Genomic DNA, 18,432 nt, shown 5'->3' with positions numbered 1-18,432 from the left:
TTATCAGTTCATACCGTATGTATGTTTTTTTTTTTTTGTTTGTCCACTCATAGCGTCTCACCTAGTGAACCGATTTTGATGATTCTTTTTTTAATAGATAGGGGATGGCTCAACTTAGGTCCCATTACTTTGTTTGACCATATTTGTTCCTTAGAAAAAAAGTTATGGGCAAAAAACAGTAAATTTTATGCAATTAAAATGATATTGTAGCGAAGTTCGCACTTTTCATCCGTGGATAACGGTGGCTCAGTGGTAGAATTCTCGCTTCCCACACGAGCGACCCGGGTTCAAATCCCGACTAGGACAAAGTGAATTTTACCAAAATTTCGTTTCAACTGTTTCCCGTATTTTCTCGAATGTTCTATTAATTTCTGTATCTTTCCAAGTCTGGAAAGTTCCAGCACTTTCTCAAGTATTCGCTTCATTTGGCTTTCACATTGTCTTCGCTATCTTCATCTACGCGACAATATGAAACTCATTGTTATAAAAGTTTGGTGCCATATAACAGTAACATTAATAGTAATTGTAATGATAATTTTGAATAAAGGCTTTTCTAAAGCAATACAGTGATATAGAGCCGCACTTCTTACTAGGTAACTTCTTACTTTTACTGAAATATCTACATTTACACTAAAAAGAATGAAATAAAAAAATTTTGAAAAAAAATAGAACCGACTTCAAAATTGCTCTAAAAAGTGAAAAATAATTTTATTCTTTAAACACCATCGATAATACTTTTAAACATAATTTTTGAAGTTGGCGCAAAAACAAAACGTAAAATCCATTGTAACCGTGCTTCGTTCATATTTTTATCAAAAAATCATCCAAAGTTAGGAACGAAACATTTATATCGCTACTTTAAATCAATGCGTAATGCATGTGGTAGTGAAGAAACTGGACCTGGTAAAATTTATACTTGTAGTTGAGTTATGGCTGTGAATGATTTTATCGATCGTTTTTGCGCCAACTTCAAAAATTATGTTTAAAAGTATTATCGATGGTGTTTAAAGAATAAAATTATTTTTCACTTTTTAGAGCAATTTTGAAGTCGGTTCTATTTTTTTTCAATTTTGTTTTTTCACATAGAATAAACAAAATAAAGTTTTTTAAAAAAAATTATAACACTTTTTTAAATGTTAAGTGGGAAATTGAATGTATTATGTTCAATAACAAAATTGCTTGAAGTGGCCCTCTCGGCGGTTGGCCCAGTCGGGGATTCCCGACTAGCCGACCTGGCCAGTCCGCCCCTGTATATATATATATATATATATATATATATATATATATATATATATATATATATATATATATATATATATATATATATATATATATATATATATATATATATATATATATATAAGCAAATATATAAGCAAACGTCATCATTTCTCGGCTCCATGAGTCGGCTATGCATAAGTGTGGAAATTTAATTATTATAATAGCATAACTGTGCACTTATATTAATTAGTAACTGAAACAAACTTTGGGCAGAGACTTCATAAAAAGAAAGTATCTTCTCACTTTAAAATGGATAAAAACGTTATCGTAAAGAAATGAAGTTCGTATCATCTGTTTTAGCATTAAAACAAAACATTTTCAAATAAAATTATGGTTTGGGTTATTCTTCTGTTTTTGATGAAACTCAGTCAGTCGCAGTCGTCCAATCTTTAAAAGTAACGTTAACAGACTACTTAAGCTATCTTTCGATTTGCAATTGATAACATAAAATACAAATGTTGTACCTTGAAATGAAATCAGAGGCCAATGAAGCTTATTACATTTGGCGCTGAGCCAAGCGTCATTTTATTTGTGCTAGAAAACAAAACGAACTATTCTAAGTTAGAAAACCGATAAAAGAACTACGCAAAAGTGCTTGGTAGTTTTCTTTAACCGACTCTTCAAAGATAATTTAAACCGTTATTAGTTATTGATCTAAAAAAATGAGAAAGACATAGCAAAACTACGTTTTTCAGAGAATTTTTGTCAAACATTTTTTATTGTAATTTACATTGTATATTTCCTCAATACCTAAAAATATACTCACTGCTATGTGACACTGTGTGCATTGTGTGTGCTGAGATATTCTGTGTTCATTTCTATTTATTATTCATATAAACATCAGTTTTATTAATAAATAAAAATAAATGAACATTTTACTCAGCGTTTTATTTTTACGGAATAATTTTTCTTACAAATGGACACATCTGTGAGTACGTAACTGTAATTTGCTTTGCTTGTTTCTATTTATTAACTATATCTAAGAATGGTGCACCAAATAAGGCCATGTACACCAATAAGGCCACCCCTCCCCCTTTTCTATGTAGGATAGAAGAAATTCGCTTGTTCGTGACTTCATCCACTTCAGAAAACCTATCCGATGATAAAGCTTTATCAACAAGCAGTTTGTGATCAACGGGCCAATGTAGCAACCGTTATTATAAAAGAATATTTTTGAAATTGCCTGATCTTATTTTACAGTAAATCTTGTCTCTTCACTGTATACAGTAGTTTACTAGAATAACGAAGTTGTAATTGTTTCAAAAACGCTAATTTATGTAGTTAACGTATGTAAAGGGAAAAAGGTCGTTGTATAACGTCGTAACGTCATTTTTTCGAGGGATCCACTTTAGAAAAGTATGCAGTAGCCCGATAAGGACACGCTTGGTATTGTTAGGATTCCGGTGTCCTCATTTATATACCAAATGGTCGGATGGAGGATATGATCCATTGCCGCATATGATGCGTATATGTGCGCGAAGTGTGCACAGGAGAGACAAAATTATAATAATAAAAACAAAATAACGAATTTTCAGTGCCCTGAATGTGGCGACTGATTTCTTCTTTCTATGGACGTAAAATGGAATTTTCGAGTTTTCGATAATGTTTTTTAAGTTTATCAAATGTAATTTAATTTTTTTTTACACTGACAACAAAGAATTTTTCAATTCTTTGTAGTGTGATAGTCATTTTTGACTTTGTTTCTCAGTTGGTTGATTTAAAGACCCCTGTTTCTAATAAGGCAATTTCGCAATTTTTTCTATTCTGCTGACAAACATAGCTAAACTTAAATTCTAACAAGGAATGATTTTTTTCTTATTTTTAGCAGTGAATCGATGAAGAATAATAATTGGAGCCAATTTAATCAAAGATGTATTAGGTGAAGTTAGTTTTATTTACCGCACTTGCCTTACATTAATTCTATCAATAAATATAAATAAACCACTGCATATTACAGCGTTTATTTATGATAGAATAAATACTGTCTGTATGAAAAGATCCAGCATTCATTTATTTATTTGTTTTTAATATTTGCGATATACTCTTAAATTGGTTTTTGTTTTCCTAAAAAAAAAAAAAAAAAAAATGCAACCCGTATTCTCTCTTTATTGTGCTTAAAAGTTCAAACAAGTAAATAAACAAACAGCGTTTTCAAAAAACTTTCGGAAAAATGTTCAACAATTTGTGTTACCATGAACTACGCACTTATACACTAGAATGCTGCATGCATGGGTTCAATACATAATAAAAACCATGATCTCAAGAAAACCGATACGAGATTTTCGAAATCCTATTTTAGCAATGAACGAGTGGCGTAAGTTTAGAGGGAAAAGAATTTCTTTTGTGTTCTGGTCATTATCGAATGTAAAAAATGGAGGGTTACGAAAGGAAATCAATTTTCTTATACAAACATAAATGGAAACAGAAGATTTTATTTCGGACATAAAAATTATCTCGATAAAATGATATCAATAGTAGCAAAAGCTATTTCTTTTGGAAGAGATACATATTTTTTTGCTAAGTTTTAAAGAAAATCGACATTGTACTGGTATATTTGTTTTTATTTAATGGTTAATACGAATGTCTATACGACGTACTAAGTTTAGTAAAAGGATTTCTGACGTGTGCAGGTAAACGGCAGTATCTGCAGAAATAAGTTTTCGAGATATTTGAAGAAACGCGTTTTGGATCCAATACGAACAGTAGGGAAATGTTGGAATTAGACGTTTTTTTCGCGCCTTTTTTCCAGCAACAAACCAAATAAGCAAACTTGTGCAATAAAGCTAACGTATAATAGATGACAAAAATGCAAAAAGAAATGAAAAGTGAAAAATTTGCAGCTACGGCCCTTTACCTGCATACGGCAGAATTGTAAAGCCTAGTTGAAAGTGTTCTATCAAGTGTTAGGATCTCAAAAGTCATGCATGAATGATGCTTATTTTACTCTGTTAAAGGAAAATTCAAAATTTTACGGTAAAAATAGTGGCTCCATGTTAAAATTTTTTACCACAAAGTCTTATTTAACCGCACAAAAACAAGAACTCTGTAGTTATAGTTGGGGCAAGCCTAACCTGGTTTCATCGTAATGCTGTGATTAGGATCTGGACAACCTTCTCAGTGCTGACAGGTTAGGTTTGATCCTATTATAGTTGAAAAGAGAACAAGATGCAAGCAGTGGGGTTCAAACCTGTCTTTTCACTGTTCGATGATCGATACTCTAGCCCCTATACTGAATGGGTCTCGACGAGAAATGAATAATTATACACTATCAAAACTGCAGGTTGAAAATTTTTCCTTTTAGTTTTGAACATTGTAGTACCAGTGGCACCCCCTTAAGAGAACCATTTGGCTCCTTATTGAACTCCTAAAAGCCGTCATTATTGTACCATAAGGTGGCATAGGGAACCAAATGGTCCTTTAAGGGGATCACATGAATGCCACAGGAATGCAATGCGAACCAAATGCCATCTTTAAGTGGTTCCTGCTGGTGTTACAATGTTGGATCCAAAGAGGTGTCATTTGCAGTTTTAGCAGTGCATGTTTGGCACGATAGGTCACGTGGTTTACTAATTGGCGCCGAGATTGCTTATTTTTTCCCGTACACTTTCCTGATATAGTTCTCTACACTATAAAGAATGCATCTTAGTTATATTTACTTGCAATTTTGCTCAATTTTTTAATTTATTAATTTTTGTATGAACTGTGTAGCTATTGCGTTCATAGAAAGTATTATTATGAATATTTTGTAATCCCATACAGCCTAGACTTCTGGTATTCTTTATGCAGCATAGATCAGTACGCTCTGAGGACAGGTAACATGTTTAAAAAAAAAACTATTTGATTAGAGCGTTTCTCTCCATTTTTCACATTATTTTTTGCACAAACAATTATTCTTCTGATTATTACAGAATTTTGTCAGTATTTTTTGTCCATGTGACAACTAATGTTTATCAAAATATTAATGCTGGTTTTCTTCAGTTAACTTTTCAACTGTCAATTCAAAAATTAATCAAACTGTTGCAAAGTGACAAAACAAAATTTTAAAATAATTATTAATATAATTTCAGATAGAAATTCTGCTTCATATGAATTTGTTGTTGCGAAGGAAAGCAGAATTTTTCTTCCTTTCTCATAATTTGGAATTGGATATTCATACCAATGTACATGATGAACACACAGGCATTAAAGTGCATGCGGAATGACTTAAGAGGGGGCAAAGCTATGTAGCAAGTACGCTCTGAGCGACCACCCTAGTATTGGGCAACTTACGTCAAAAAATTGTGTACCTTCCTCATTACCTGTGTTGAGTGTATTTTGGTCAACCCTCAACAGACTTTTGCTCCACACACCCCTCAGATAAAAATTTAACTAAATCGATACCGCTTTTATTTATGTTCATTATACTTACGGAATAAGAAAAATATCAAGGTCGCTTTGACAGGCATTTTGATGCCATTAAAATTACAAACAAAAACACTGAAGACAGCAAAAAAAAAAAAAAAAAAAACATTATATATAAGGTCCTTTTTTTTGAAAAAATAGTGGGATATAAAGGATATATACACTCAAACGTGTTTTTGTGCCCTGAATAAGGAACGTATATAAAATATTAAATTTAAAAAATCGAAAAAAACTTCACGAGCAACTGTAAAAATAATTTTTGCAACAAAAAGTACTACTAAATCTCTCAAAAAAGGGCCGCAAAAAAAAAAAAAAAAAAAAAAAAAAAACAGGTTTGAGTGCAATAAAAGTGTATCTACAACTACGAGGGTCAGTCAATAAATGACGAGACAGAGGCTATTGAACAGATTTTATTCAACATTCTTCAAAAATTCTAACTGAAATTGTTTAAACACTTAACCCACTGAGAAACTAGTCGCATAATTCCGTGCTCATAAAAGTCCTTTGGCTGCTGCTGGCACCAATTACGCACGCACTCCTTTACTTCATCTTCCAAATAAAATCGTTGTCCCCGTAGTGCCTTCTTAAGTTCCACCAAAGATGTGGAATCACGTGGGGATAGATCTCGACTATAAGGGGGATGGTTCAAGATTTAACACTTAAATTTCTGTAAAATGACCTAATTTGGCATTGGCTATCTATGTTCTAGTGTTGTCGTGCAACAGGATGGCAGCACGTGAAAGTTCACCGGGACCACAGACAACCAATGCATAAAAAGAACTTTTACGGACATTTGAGTGGGAAATCTTGAACCACCCCCTTTATATTCCAGATCTATCCCCATGTGAACCCACATTTTTGGGGAACTCAAGAAGGCACTTCGGGGTCAACGATTTCATTTGGGTGATGAAGTAAAGGAGCGTAATTGGCGCCAGCAGCAGTCAAGGGACTTTTATTATCACGAAATTATGCGACTAATTTCCCAGTTGGATAAGTGTTTAAACAATTTAAGTCAGAATTTTTTGAGAATGTCGAAATAAAATCTATTTTATAGTATCTGTCTCGTTACTTATTGACTGACCCTAATACATTACACCAAATTTCTTATAGTAGGGATCGGTTTCGATATCACATAACATCGTACCTCTTTTTTTTAACATAAATTTATTCTATTTCCTCTATTTTTTGATTTAAAGTTCATTTTTTCGAGAGTTTTTTTTTTTTTAATGCAGACGGGTAAAGCTCTCCAAGGACGAATCATAGTTTCCCATGGACCGGTGCCGGCCCACCGGCTCTGTGGTTGAGAATCCTCGCGTAGTCCGGAATAAAATGTTAAATTTCAGACGGATATTTATTTTCTCACAATGAAAGGTAGGAAAAATGCAAAGCAAAAATAAAGTGGAAACTATGTAATTTCTTTGCGCCCTATAAGTAATAATTTGTAAGCTTAATTTTTCACAAATGTATTTCTTTTGTGAATGTTTAGACATGTTGTTTCTTATACAGTGAGAATGACATTTTCAAACGTTCAGAATTTCGAAATTGTGTTGGAGACAGTTTCGATTATGTTGAGATCTTGAAACAATTTATTTTGATACTTGTAGACGACAAAATACAACAAAGGACAGTCAAAAATGTTTGGCATTTTATGCCGATGTTTTTTACCTTGCAAATTTCAATGCATCACGTAGTTACGGAGATGACGTTTTATCGATTGGTTTTGAGCTTTTTCAGTAGAACTCGCAATACGCTGAAAGGGAATTTCTCTTCCTGGCATAGTGGTTTTACCACGTTCGTTGAAATTAAGTCATGATACAGATAACTTGTTTTTAAGTCTATAGTACCTACTTTAAGCCAGGGATTCTCAACCGCTGGTCTAGTGAACTGACTTTCTATTACATTACACTCCTGGGTCTCCTGTACCCATCTTCATATAGTATAATAGCCAATAATTGAGTAATGCTCCTGACGTCCTCAAAAAAGAAACTCGTGCCCCGGCATGATAATTTGATATTACGTTTTGATAATGTTTAACATGCAAGGAAAAGCTTTATTGGAAAAGCTGAACTGGATCTGGTAACTTAACTGTTTCACTGGTAAGACTCATTTCAGGAGAACGAAGAAACGAAAAAGTTTACAATAAACTCCAGTATTTACTAGAGTTTATTGTTCATCCACTGGAGTTAGGGTTAAAATTTCAACTATCAAAATATCACCAAATAAGCAATTGCTTCGCTCAAATATAGAAGCAATTTTCACCCATCATATCTTGACGGGAGATTTTTAAGTCATCTCATATTATTTGACCATTTGGATAGAGACCTAAAAGCAACTCTGTTTCTTGATCTACGCCAGGACCTAGGCAATGCCTGATTCAGCGCCCCTAGGCGATTTGAAATGGAAACTTGGGGGATTTCGGGACCACGACACATTTAACGTAACCTAGTCAACTTTAGCAAACAAGAAGGATCTACAACCGGCTGGCATCAAACCCGAGACCCTCTAGTAATTAGTCCAACTCAATCAAGCCTTCCTGGGGAACTGGCATCGGTCCATCGAAAACAGTGGATCTACTATCATGGGTTCCCAAAAATAAAGCATATAATTTTTATCTGTTTTACACTAATTCAGTAATTTTTAGATATTCGATAAATTATTTTGTCTTTGAAAGGTGGTTACATTGAAGTGCTTGTTACTTGTTGCGTATTACTTTTTCTCTACTTGATTGTATTTGTGTAAAATATTTTAAAAGTTTTCGGGAAGTCTTATCTTTACATGAAAGTACCATCGTAAGTAAATGATAATAAAAAATTACAATCAAATAACGTAGCAACTCTTTAATGCCATTTAAAGATTTCCTTAAATTAAAAAATAAAATTGTGGACTCGGGAAAGAGTTTAACACATTTTACCGGACCATAGACAACAAAAAAAGTTGACAAACACTGCCACAAACGATTGATGTCCTAGGTTTTCCTTTCTTTTGAAACTTCATTCTGTCCCAATTGTAAACCGTAAAATTGTCAGCAGATACTAAACAAGTACAGTTTCAGAATTGACTTTAGTTTTCATTACGACTCCGTTTATAATATTATGTTACAACAATAAATTGATATTGTTTGAAAATGAAGGAAACTTTTAAAAAGTATTATTATTACTCAAATACAAACATAAACTATATAACTGATTCGACAAATATGTTCATAAAACTGAATGCGTAATCGCTTTTTTGAAGGCATATTTGTTTTTTAATGCTAAATACACACAAAAGAAGATATAATATAAAAGGGAAAGTACACCCTTGCATTAAAGTGAAGATTCTAAGCCTTTTAATTAGTGATCTTGGCACTAGATAGAATTCAAACTGAGAAAATAAAAAATAATCTATGAAGGGAATAAAAAAGAAGCCTCAGATCCTTTATTCAGCAAAGGATTACTCCCTCGGCTTTCGGAACAGAATGAAAAATAGAAGCACAACTAAAAGGGAAAAAATGCAATCAGCGTTGAAGAAAACAAGCTTTCTAATCATTATTGCAAGTGCAGACAAAAAAAACCTACTTCCCAAGTTCTTAAAAGTTTAAAGAAAATCCCAAAGGGGCTCTAATTAGTTTTTCTCTGGGATATTATTTTACTACATTTTTAATAACGGTTTTTGTTTCATTTATGTTTCAAACATATTTCATGGACTCTGGTGAATGATGTATATAAAGAAAATGCATACGTAATTATAGTTTCATATGAATAAAAATTATGTTTTATGATAGCAGATTAATGTATTAATGATCTGATATTCGTATTCAACGCTTTTTGTGAATATATTCCGAAAAAGATGAACATAAAAATACAATTGCCTAATGCACACTAATTGTTCGCCTTATTTCAGTTATTGTGCGTGAGATCGTGCAGTAATTGGCAATAATAAAAAATAGTAAAATAAACTTCAGCAAAAAAAAACTGGAATGCCGAATTCTAATTTGAATATCCCACATAATTTCAAAATGTTGATGGCGATATAAGTTTGAATTAAATCTCCATGGGCAACGAAACGGTTTACTTTTTGTATAAAAAACATTTATTTACGCCACAAAGTATATATATTTGTATTTGTATTTCATCTTTTAGCATTTTGTCTGCATATGACGCAGTGAGAAGCGAAGGTATGTAAGTGGCAAAATTAAAAAAATAGAGATAACCAGTACACATGGTATGGGAACCTCTATTCTGTCTTGGGGCAAGAGATGGCACTAGAAGCCCTGGTAGTTGCAGCGATACAGCATGATTAAAGAAAAAAATCAATGAAAGCCTACCTAGAATGTTATCTTTAGATGCGTTTTACTCAAAACTTAAAGATTTCCACTTACATCCCTTTGCTTCTTACTGCCTCATATTTGTATTTTTTGCGACAAATATCCAAAAATAAATAAAAAATGAATAAATGAGAACAACAATTAAAGTGGTTTCAATAAAATCCGATTTTGGATCATAAAATGACATAAACAATCACTTTATTTCCTTAATTGGAAACTGCGCTCAAAATGTCTGCTAAAAAGCATTGAAATACTTGAAATGTCTGCTAAAAAGCATTGAAATACTTGAAATGTCTGCTAAAAAGCATTGGAATACTTGAAATATAAGTAAAGACATAAAAACTACCAAAAAAAAAAGAAGGAGGGGGAGAATTAAAAGAATAAAAAATAAAATGAAAAAGGAATGCACCCTGAATTAAAAGCATTTATGATTTCCAGTGTATATTTAATGTATCACGTCAATCTTGATGAAGCTGTGACTTGGGAAACAGACTACAAGGATTTCTTTAGCAGTCAAAAAAGTTAAATTCTTATACATCTTGTATTTCATGTTTACTTTCTCGGCGTATACAGGTTTTTCCCAAAGTCGAAAAAAATCAATACGAATTTCGATAGGACCCTAATCGTTGGGTTTCTTATTTCAACAAATATCTCCTATCGCAAACCAGTAAAAAACATAATTTGAATTCAAAACGTTGAAGTTCAAATGAATACCAGGGACCGGATACCTCAAAGCAATTTCAGGTAACTATACTCAAATTGTGCAAACATTAAGCGTATTTGAATTTCTGATTTTTTTAAAAACCACGATGTTTTTCACTTGCATTATTAATTCTAATTTTTGCTTTCCTCTTAAAATTTCTCAAAAGTGAAATTTAAGCACTTTTTTTTTTAAATCCTAAATTACTCTAAACTAACTTCTGAAACAATCCCTCCAGCATTGAGGCGTATATCATATTTCTAAAGTCAAACACTCATTTCTGTAAAGACATGATCAAAAAGTTTCCAAAACAAAGAAAATTTCAGAGACCAAACAAGCTCTCAGGCTTTGACGAAGGTAATTAGCGATCTTAGTCCCCAGAGAAGAAACGAGGGGGAAAAAGAGGAGAAAAAAAAAAACAGGAAAAGCACGGAAAGAAAATGAAGGATCTGATCCTTCATTGGATGATAGATTATTCCCTGGACAACCTGGATAAAATGAAAGTTAAGGAAGATCATGAAAAAGAGGAAAAACATCAGTCCAAATAAAAGACCGGTCTTGGTAATTTCTTTTGTTTGAATGGAAGAATAATTTTGCATTGTATAAAAAAATCCTAAAAGCTCCCGTAGTTTTCAGAATTCTTAAAGTTACTTAATGTAATTTTAAAAATTCAAGTATTTCTTTGTTCAAGATAATTTCTTTAATTTAAGCTTATAAATAATCTTACTAAAAATTTAAGTATGCATATTTCTAACGATCTTTCAGCTATTAAGCGGTTAAAAATAATCGCAAATACCAAGAAAAAGATGTTTTTCTAATTTAATGACAAGTATACTGCTCCTTCATGACGAATAATGTAATAACCTAAACCGTAGTTTGCAGCCAAAAACGTAGGTTCGTTAGTAGGGAAGGAGGGGGGGGGGGTCATTCCTCAGCATGATCCCCCGTTAAAATGGTAGTCTGTATCCTCCCTTGATTTGAGTTGTGATAAGAAGTTGACATTTTTTAAAAATGCCAAGTATATTTTTCAAGATTAACTTTTAATTCGACAGTTTTATTGATGAACAACTGAAATGCATGTAATTGAAAAAATTGTGTGATTTTTTTTTCATAAAAAATTCTTACTGCAGACACGTTATATAAACAACTTTTTTTCACTCTTAAGACTTTTTGTGACTTATATCACCCTGTCTCCTACTCAATGTGTTTAGCGTGGTTAATAAAATTTATTAAACATTCAAAAAAGAGAGTTAAGTCATTTCTTCTTCTTCATGAAAAGTCTTCTCCTGAATACATGTCACCAGATTAGAAATGATCGCAAATCATTTTTAAACGACATTTATCAGAAAGCAAATTAAAAGTTTCCCAAAATAAATCAAGGATTTTTTTTAAGTTTCAGAGTTGTGGTGTTAGTCGTGGTTCTTCGCACGTACGTCTAAAATAAAATGTATTATTTACCTTTGGTGTAGCTAGTTCGTAGATGCAACAAACAGCTAATACGGTAAGCGCTTGCTCTTTACACAGTAATCCAAGAACTGCCAACACAGAAGTAATTCCACAATCTTGCCAAGCTAAAAAAAAAGGAAGCGTCATGATTACTACTTTGATGTAACTTAACTTAAAATAGCAATAACAAATGATATTTATATTATTTTTGTATCTGAATTTAAATGTTTGTTGTTCAGTGATTCATGTGATATATTACATGAATCACCGATTTTCCAGTTAATAAAAAAATAGGACGTTCTCTTACGTTTTCTATTTGATTTAAAAAATTTATTTTGGTATGAAATAAGTCAAAAATATTTCGTTGATTCAAAAGGATTTAAAAGGAATTGTTTTTCCCCATCTTATACAATGCAATGTATTTTACTGTTCTACTATAAAAATTCTCTTTCGTTTTCTCCAAATATCTCGCTTAATTTGGCAAAACGACGTTCTTCTAGAACGTAACTGTATATCGTAACCTGAAAACAACGTAATTATTTTTTAAACACTAAAACTTGACAATACTAAAGCTAAGACAGAAGCTCATCCATTTGGGCTTTTTAGTTATCTGTTTGGATACAAAAATCTCCAAGTTCACATTTTTTTTAATCACTTTTCTAGTTCCATAGATATTTAATCCGAAAACGCAATCTCCACAAAATATTACTTTCAAAACTTCCGTAGTATTTACTTTTAAGCAATTTTTAATTTTCATTCTCGTCAAAAGATTAAAACTTAAAAGAAACAGGAACGTCAGTTAATGGTCGTCATTTGCGCAGACTAACTGAAACAAAAAAAAAAAAAAAATCACTAAACGATTATTGCTTTGTAAAAGCAAACCTTATTACGAAATTAAAGACAGTTTCAGAACGTTTCCACTACATTACATATAGATAAATCTATTAGTATCTGCATATTTTTCGTTTTGCCGACACCATTTCATTAAGTAATATTCAATGAATCATTTAGTAACTTGCATATTAAGGTGAAAAGTCATTCATCAATACGACGCTGCACTTTGAAAGCATAATCCATTAATATTAATCATACTTTCACCCTAAGTGATTAAATGAATGCAAAAGCGTAACAAAATGATAATATTTAGCATTTTTAATACAAAATAGCACGCACCGATTTTATATTATTACTGTTATACATACGTACATACATATATATATATATATATATATATATATATATATATATATATATATATATATATATATATATATATATATATATATATATATATATATATATATATATATATATATATATATATATATATATATATATATATATATATATATATATATATATATATATATATATATATATATATATATATATATATATATATATATATATATATATATATATATATATATATATAGCGTATTACCACGCTACATCATATCTACACCTAGAAGGCAACGTGCTGCACACTTGAAATTTGCACGACGAGAAAGAGGAACCGTGATATGCAAATTAGTAAATTTTCAACGCATTCATGGAAAGTATGCGGCTGTAGTGAAAACTATATTATTTATACGTAAATAAATTGAGTAGCAGGTTTCTCACACACAAACTGCATTCCAGTAATTTTTACGTGGAGAAAAGTTGTTGCAATGCATTGCGTATAAAGGTCAAATGCTTACGAAGACGTTATTGACTTTGATAGAGGTTGAATCGCAATCCACTAAGATTTCGTGTAATTGTAGCCCAATATTACTACTGGTGTCGGTGAAGATCCTATGACTGCGTGCTGAATATATGATCGCCGAGTTTAAAAGGGTCACACATAACAAATACCGCGCTAGTAGGGCTAGTGGACCTGAGGTACACTTCAGAGACCCGCTGCTACTAATCGGATGACATATTGTTTGCGGATCTTCAATGGATCGTACAGCCACTTCGTACAGTGAGGAAGGGGGATCATTTGCAAGACAACAAGAGCCCGAACGGCAATTTTTACGACATGTACAGCGGCATGGTACTTCAGCTTAATGGTTATAACATCGGTTACTTTTGACGCAGCATCACAGATAGAAGCGCGAGGAAATGACTTGAATTCATGTTTTTAGACGAGTCCAGGCTCTGTTTACAATATCTCAGCCGCCAGGCTCGAGCCTGCACCTTTAGTCGTAAGAGGTCAACGCCTAACCACTACACCACTCTTCGACTCCATGTTTAATTCAATCGGGAAATAAATTTTACTCGTGGATCTTATTTAATTTTGCCTTAATTAAGCTTAAGCTGAGCTTAAACAGGAATCTCGAACCTACGGCCCGCGGGCCACATCCGGGACTTCGTAGATTTTTCTGGCACGCATAAAGCTTATAAAATGAAAAAAAAAATGTCTTTATTATTAAGCATTTAAAAAGAAAACTAAGCCCACTAAATCTCGAAAACCATCACAGAGCTCATCATTAAAACAAAAAATCGTGAGTGTATGAAGGAGGGGGCTATCTGAACAAAAATATTGATGGCTTTTTGGCCCGCATCACCACCAAAAATTTACTACGCGGTCCTTGAGTAAAAATGTTTGGTGAACCCTGGCGTGAAACATGTTTGAAAAAATAGAAATACAAACTATACGTTTGCAGTCAAAACGATATATCGTCGCCTAGGAGCAACAGTAGGATATCTTAGTGTTATTTCTGGGATTAGATGTCTTGGTGTTGCTCTGAGGCGACGAAATATACGAGTAATTACAATTTATTTGCCGAGTTACGCTTTTGTGCCACAATTACTTACCATTTGCTTTGTGCTGATATCTTTGCTGAATGTAATAAATTAAGGCACCAAGAAAGGCAGCAGCTGACAGGAGCTCAGCACGACCCACTACACCACTCACCTGCAAAGAAACGTCACAAAACATATGAAGTGAACTATGCGATTTAATAAGAAATTATGTAAAACAAAATCAAGCTTTTTAATATTCCAAAGCAACATTTATGCATCTTACTGACAAGGTACTGTAAAAATATTTTATGAAGGCACGATTCGTAATGAAAATTTCAAACCCAATGAGGGAGAAGCAAAAGGGACGTTAGTGGACTTTTTAAAGTTTATAGTAAAATTTGCAAATATTTGAATCCACAGGAAGATTTTTTCTGAAAAGTTTTTCAAAATCATGCTGTATAGCAGTTCTTCCAAGGAATACCATAAGCATATATTATACGTTTATTGAATTAGTATACACATATACAGGGAACCACAGAGCAAAAGCGAGGTACAGTTCGAATCATTTTCATGGTGCGGCAATGTCCAACCATTTTCATGGTGCGCTATGTTAAAATTTTACCGTAAATCGTTCGAAACAAGTATGGCCTCAAAAATGGGTACCATTGAAATCTAAATGTAGAGTACATCCTCAAACAGAAAATTACTTTTAAATGCACACAATAAAACAATGAATCAGTATTATGAAGTATGGCATCGCCAACAGTCGCCAAATGGTGTGAAACGAACTGAATGAATAGCCTTGAAAAAAATATTTTAAATACAAAAAAAAAAGAAAAAACAGCAATTAACAATGAGTTTTCAAGAAAAACCAAAAAAAAAAAAAGTTCCTATAAAGTAATTAATTGCATTTAAAAAGGATTGACACAGTTTGACGCTATATAGATTGTACATGAAAAATGTTAACATACTTCGGCTAACCGTTTTCAAGTTTTCAGGGTACGTAAGCAAACACACCCGTACATGTACGTACATATGTACTTACGGATATGACAAAAAAAAGTATATTCATTCAGAGGTGATTGCAATGAAAATTTATCTTAAAATTTGTAAGGTAAATTTTTCGACAAATTAACATTTCCTTTACCTCATAAAAGAAGTAAAAACAACCCAAAACCATTGCAGAGCTAAGTATTAAAACAACATCTATTTACTTCAACACCATTGGCTTGCTATTAAAGTAACTTTTTATTATTAGTTTTATTTCATAAAACAAATATATAACGTCTTAATGAACTTTAAATAAATGAAACAGGCATTTTTTTTCTATAATCGATAACACATTTCGAAGCTAGTTAATCGAAAAATCGATAAACGACTCTTAGTGGAATGGGATGATTAAAATGATATTTAAATTTTTATTACTTCTGGGATAAAATACTCCTAATGCGATCATTACTTCAGGTGTTTTGGACATTGCTTACCATCTAGTTGTTTTTATTTTTGATGTTATTTTAATCTTGTTAAGCCTATAATTAATTCCTGAAAAGGTTTAAAGAAGTGCAAAATGTCTTTTACTCTTCATTAACTCTGAAATGTTAATTATGATAATGCTCTAAACATTTCACATAAAAATGAATACAAAACAACACCAGAATTCTCAAATTCTAAACATTCTTTATATTTTTAAGAAAAAGAAAGAGAAACGTATTTCTCTCTCTCCGTGTTTGCTCTACTGCTTTCTTATTCAAGTGAAAGAATAGGACTTTCGTATTATGAAGCATGCATTGCCAATCCTCGCTAAGTGCTGTGAAACCAACTGGATGTAGCCTTGGAGAAAATACTTTGGATGCAAAAAAAAATCCTGAATTTGTTACTGAAAAGGGGCAGAAAACTTTCTGCTCCTCTTCAGAAATAAATGATTAGTTAGACATTTTATCCATCATTAATAACCTACTATATTTTTTATTACACATGCAAGATATACATACTTGTGCTCATGGGCATAGCCCAAATTCCTGTTAGGGAGGGGCAAACATAGGCGCATTTAGTCCCCCCCCCCCCCAGTACGGACCTCTGCAATTTCTTAAAATGATATTCCTGCTCTTCCCCTACAAAAATATTGAATGACATTTTTGGTCAGATAAGGGCAGAAAAAGTGGTTATGTGTCCCCCGGAAATTTTTCGTAGTTAAAGCCCTAAAATTATAACTTTAAATATCTTCTGTATTACATAAAAAGTAGTCGAAAACTTTGTACTGCATAGTGAATAAAATATGACAACGTATATAAAGTACAAATACAAAATGAAAAAAGGTTAAAAAACCAGCAAACAGCTGTTTCGGCACTCTAAAATACAAATGCCATCATCAGTGCAAATAAAAACGAAGAGAGGTTCAACCCGACTAAAACACAGTCGAGGCAAACATTGGAATGAGAGACGAGTTGTAAAAGATATGAGAGCAGTACCGGAAACGATGACGTCAGGGTTACGTCAGAACTACAGAGGACAGTTGCACTCAGGAGAAAACGTCACGGACAAAAAATAAATCAAATAACAGACTTCCAAACATTAGGAAAAGGGGGGAGTGCAGGACAAATCATTGACGATTAAATTAGCATTTTTCCATATGTAATATGACTCCCAAAAATCAAAATCATGAATGGACGAACACTCGTGAATAACTGTGGCGGAAGAAAAAATAAAATAATGGCCACAAGACCAACAATGTTGAGCAATAGAGGAGCGTTTGAGATCCTGTTTGTGGTACTAATCAACTGTAGAAAAATGAAAATTTTTTAAATTGACATATTTGAGAAAACCCAAAAACATTATTTTAAACTTTTTTTTAAAGACTGTGGGAAAAAAACTAACGCACATATATCAAAATGTTGTATATGTTTCTAAAAAAAAAATCCTTTTAAATAAAACAAACCGCAGCAAAATATATTCTACCGTTCCTGAGATAATGTACTTTAAAGATTTTGACGAAAATCCCAAGTGAGAAATCATGACAGGACCGCCATCTTTAGCGGCCTGTATCTCGGCCTAGAAATTTTTTTGGAAAAAAAAAAAAACTTTTCTTTTTAATTTTTTAGGAATTTTAACATATGTTAAATTCAAAAAGAAAAAATCCGAGCCCATCATGTTACAGTCCTTGTTAAATTGGCATGGATTCTACCTATAGTAACCATATTTTAAACCAGTCGCACTTTATGATTTTTCAATAAATGACTCTAAATGTAGGGTACTTGTATTGGTGTTTTGAGTGAGTAGTAATTTTTTAATCTCATCTTGAATTTACGACCGTGTATTGTCACACTTTTTCGATAAATTCTTCAAATATAACATACTCGTAAGTGAGTGTATACTTTTTGTGTCCGAAAAAATACACCCTTTTAAACTATTGAAGGCAAAAAATAAATTATAAGAAGTCATCGAAAGGTTCACCGTTTGAAATGAAGGCAACATAAGTATTTAGTGACACTTTTGCTGACACATAAGGACGAGATAAAAATTAAGAAGAAAAAAGATCTCCCTCCACATTGAATTTGCAAAAAAATATATATTT

At 32.3% G+C, this 18,432-nt stretch overlaps 1 protein-coding gene across 1 annotated transcript in view; it reads right to left on the bottom strand.

The window, feature by feature from the left end:
- LOC129223974 (protein O-mannosyl-transferase TMTC3-like) overlaps positions 1–18,432 on the bottom strand; it is a 182,023-nt gene that overhangs the window by 108,039 nt on the left and 55,552 nt on the right. Inside the window, exons 4-5 of the mRNA XM_054858360.1 lie at positions 14,934–15,033; positions 12,147–12,259 (exon numbers count right to left, since the gene is read on the bottom strand). Coding sequence (XP_054714335.1) covers positions 12,147–12,259; positions 14,934–15,033 — 213 coding nt within the window. The remainder of the gene's footprint in view (positions 1–12,146; positions 12,260–14,933; positions 15,034–18,432) is intronic.

The sequence above is a fragment of the Uloborus diversus genome, chromosome 6, assembly GCF_026930045.1.
Source record: "Uloborus diversus isolate 005 chromosome 6, Udiv.v.3.1, whole genome shotgun sequence".
Classification (NCBI taxonomy): Eukaryota; Metazoa; Arthropoda; class Arachnida; order Araneae; family Uloboridae; genus Uloborus; species Uloborus diversus.
The sequence above is the reverse complement of the archived record's forward strand: the minus strand, read 5'-3'. Positions and strand labels throughout refer to the sequence as shown.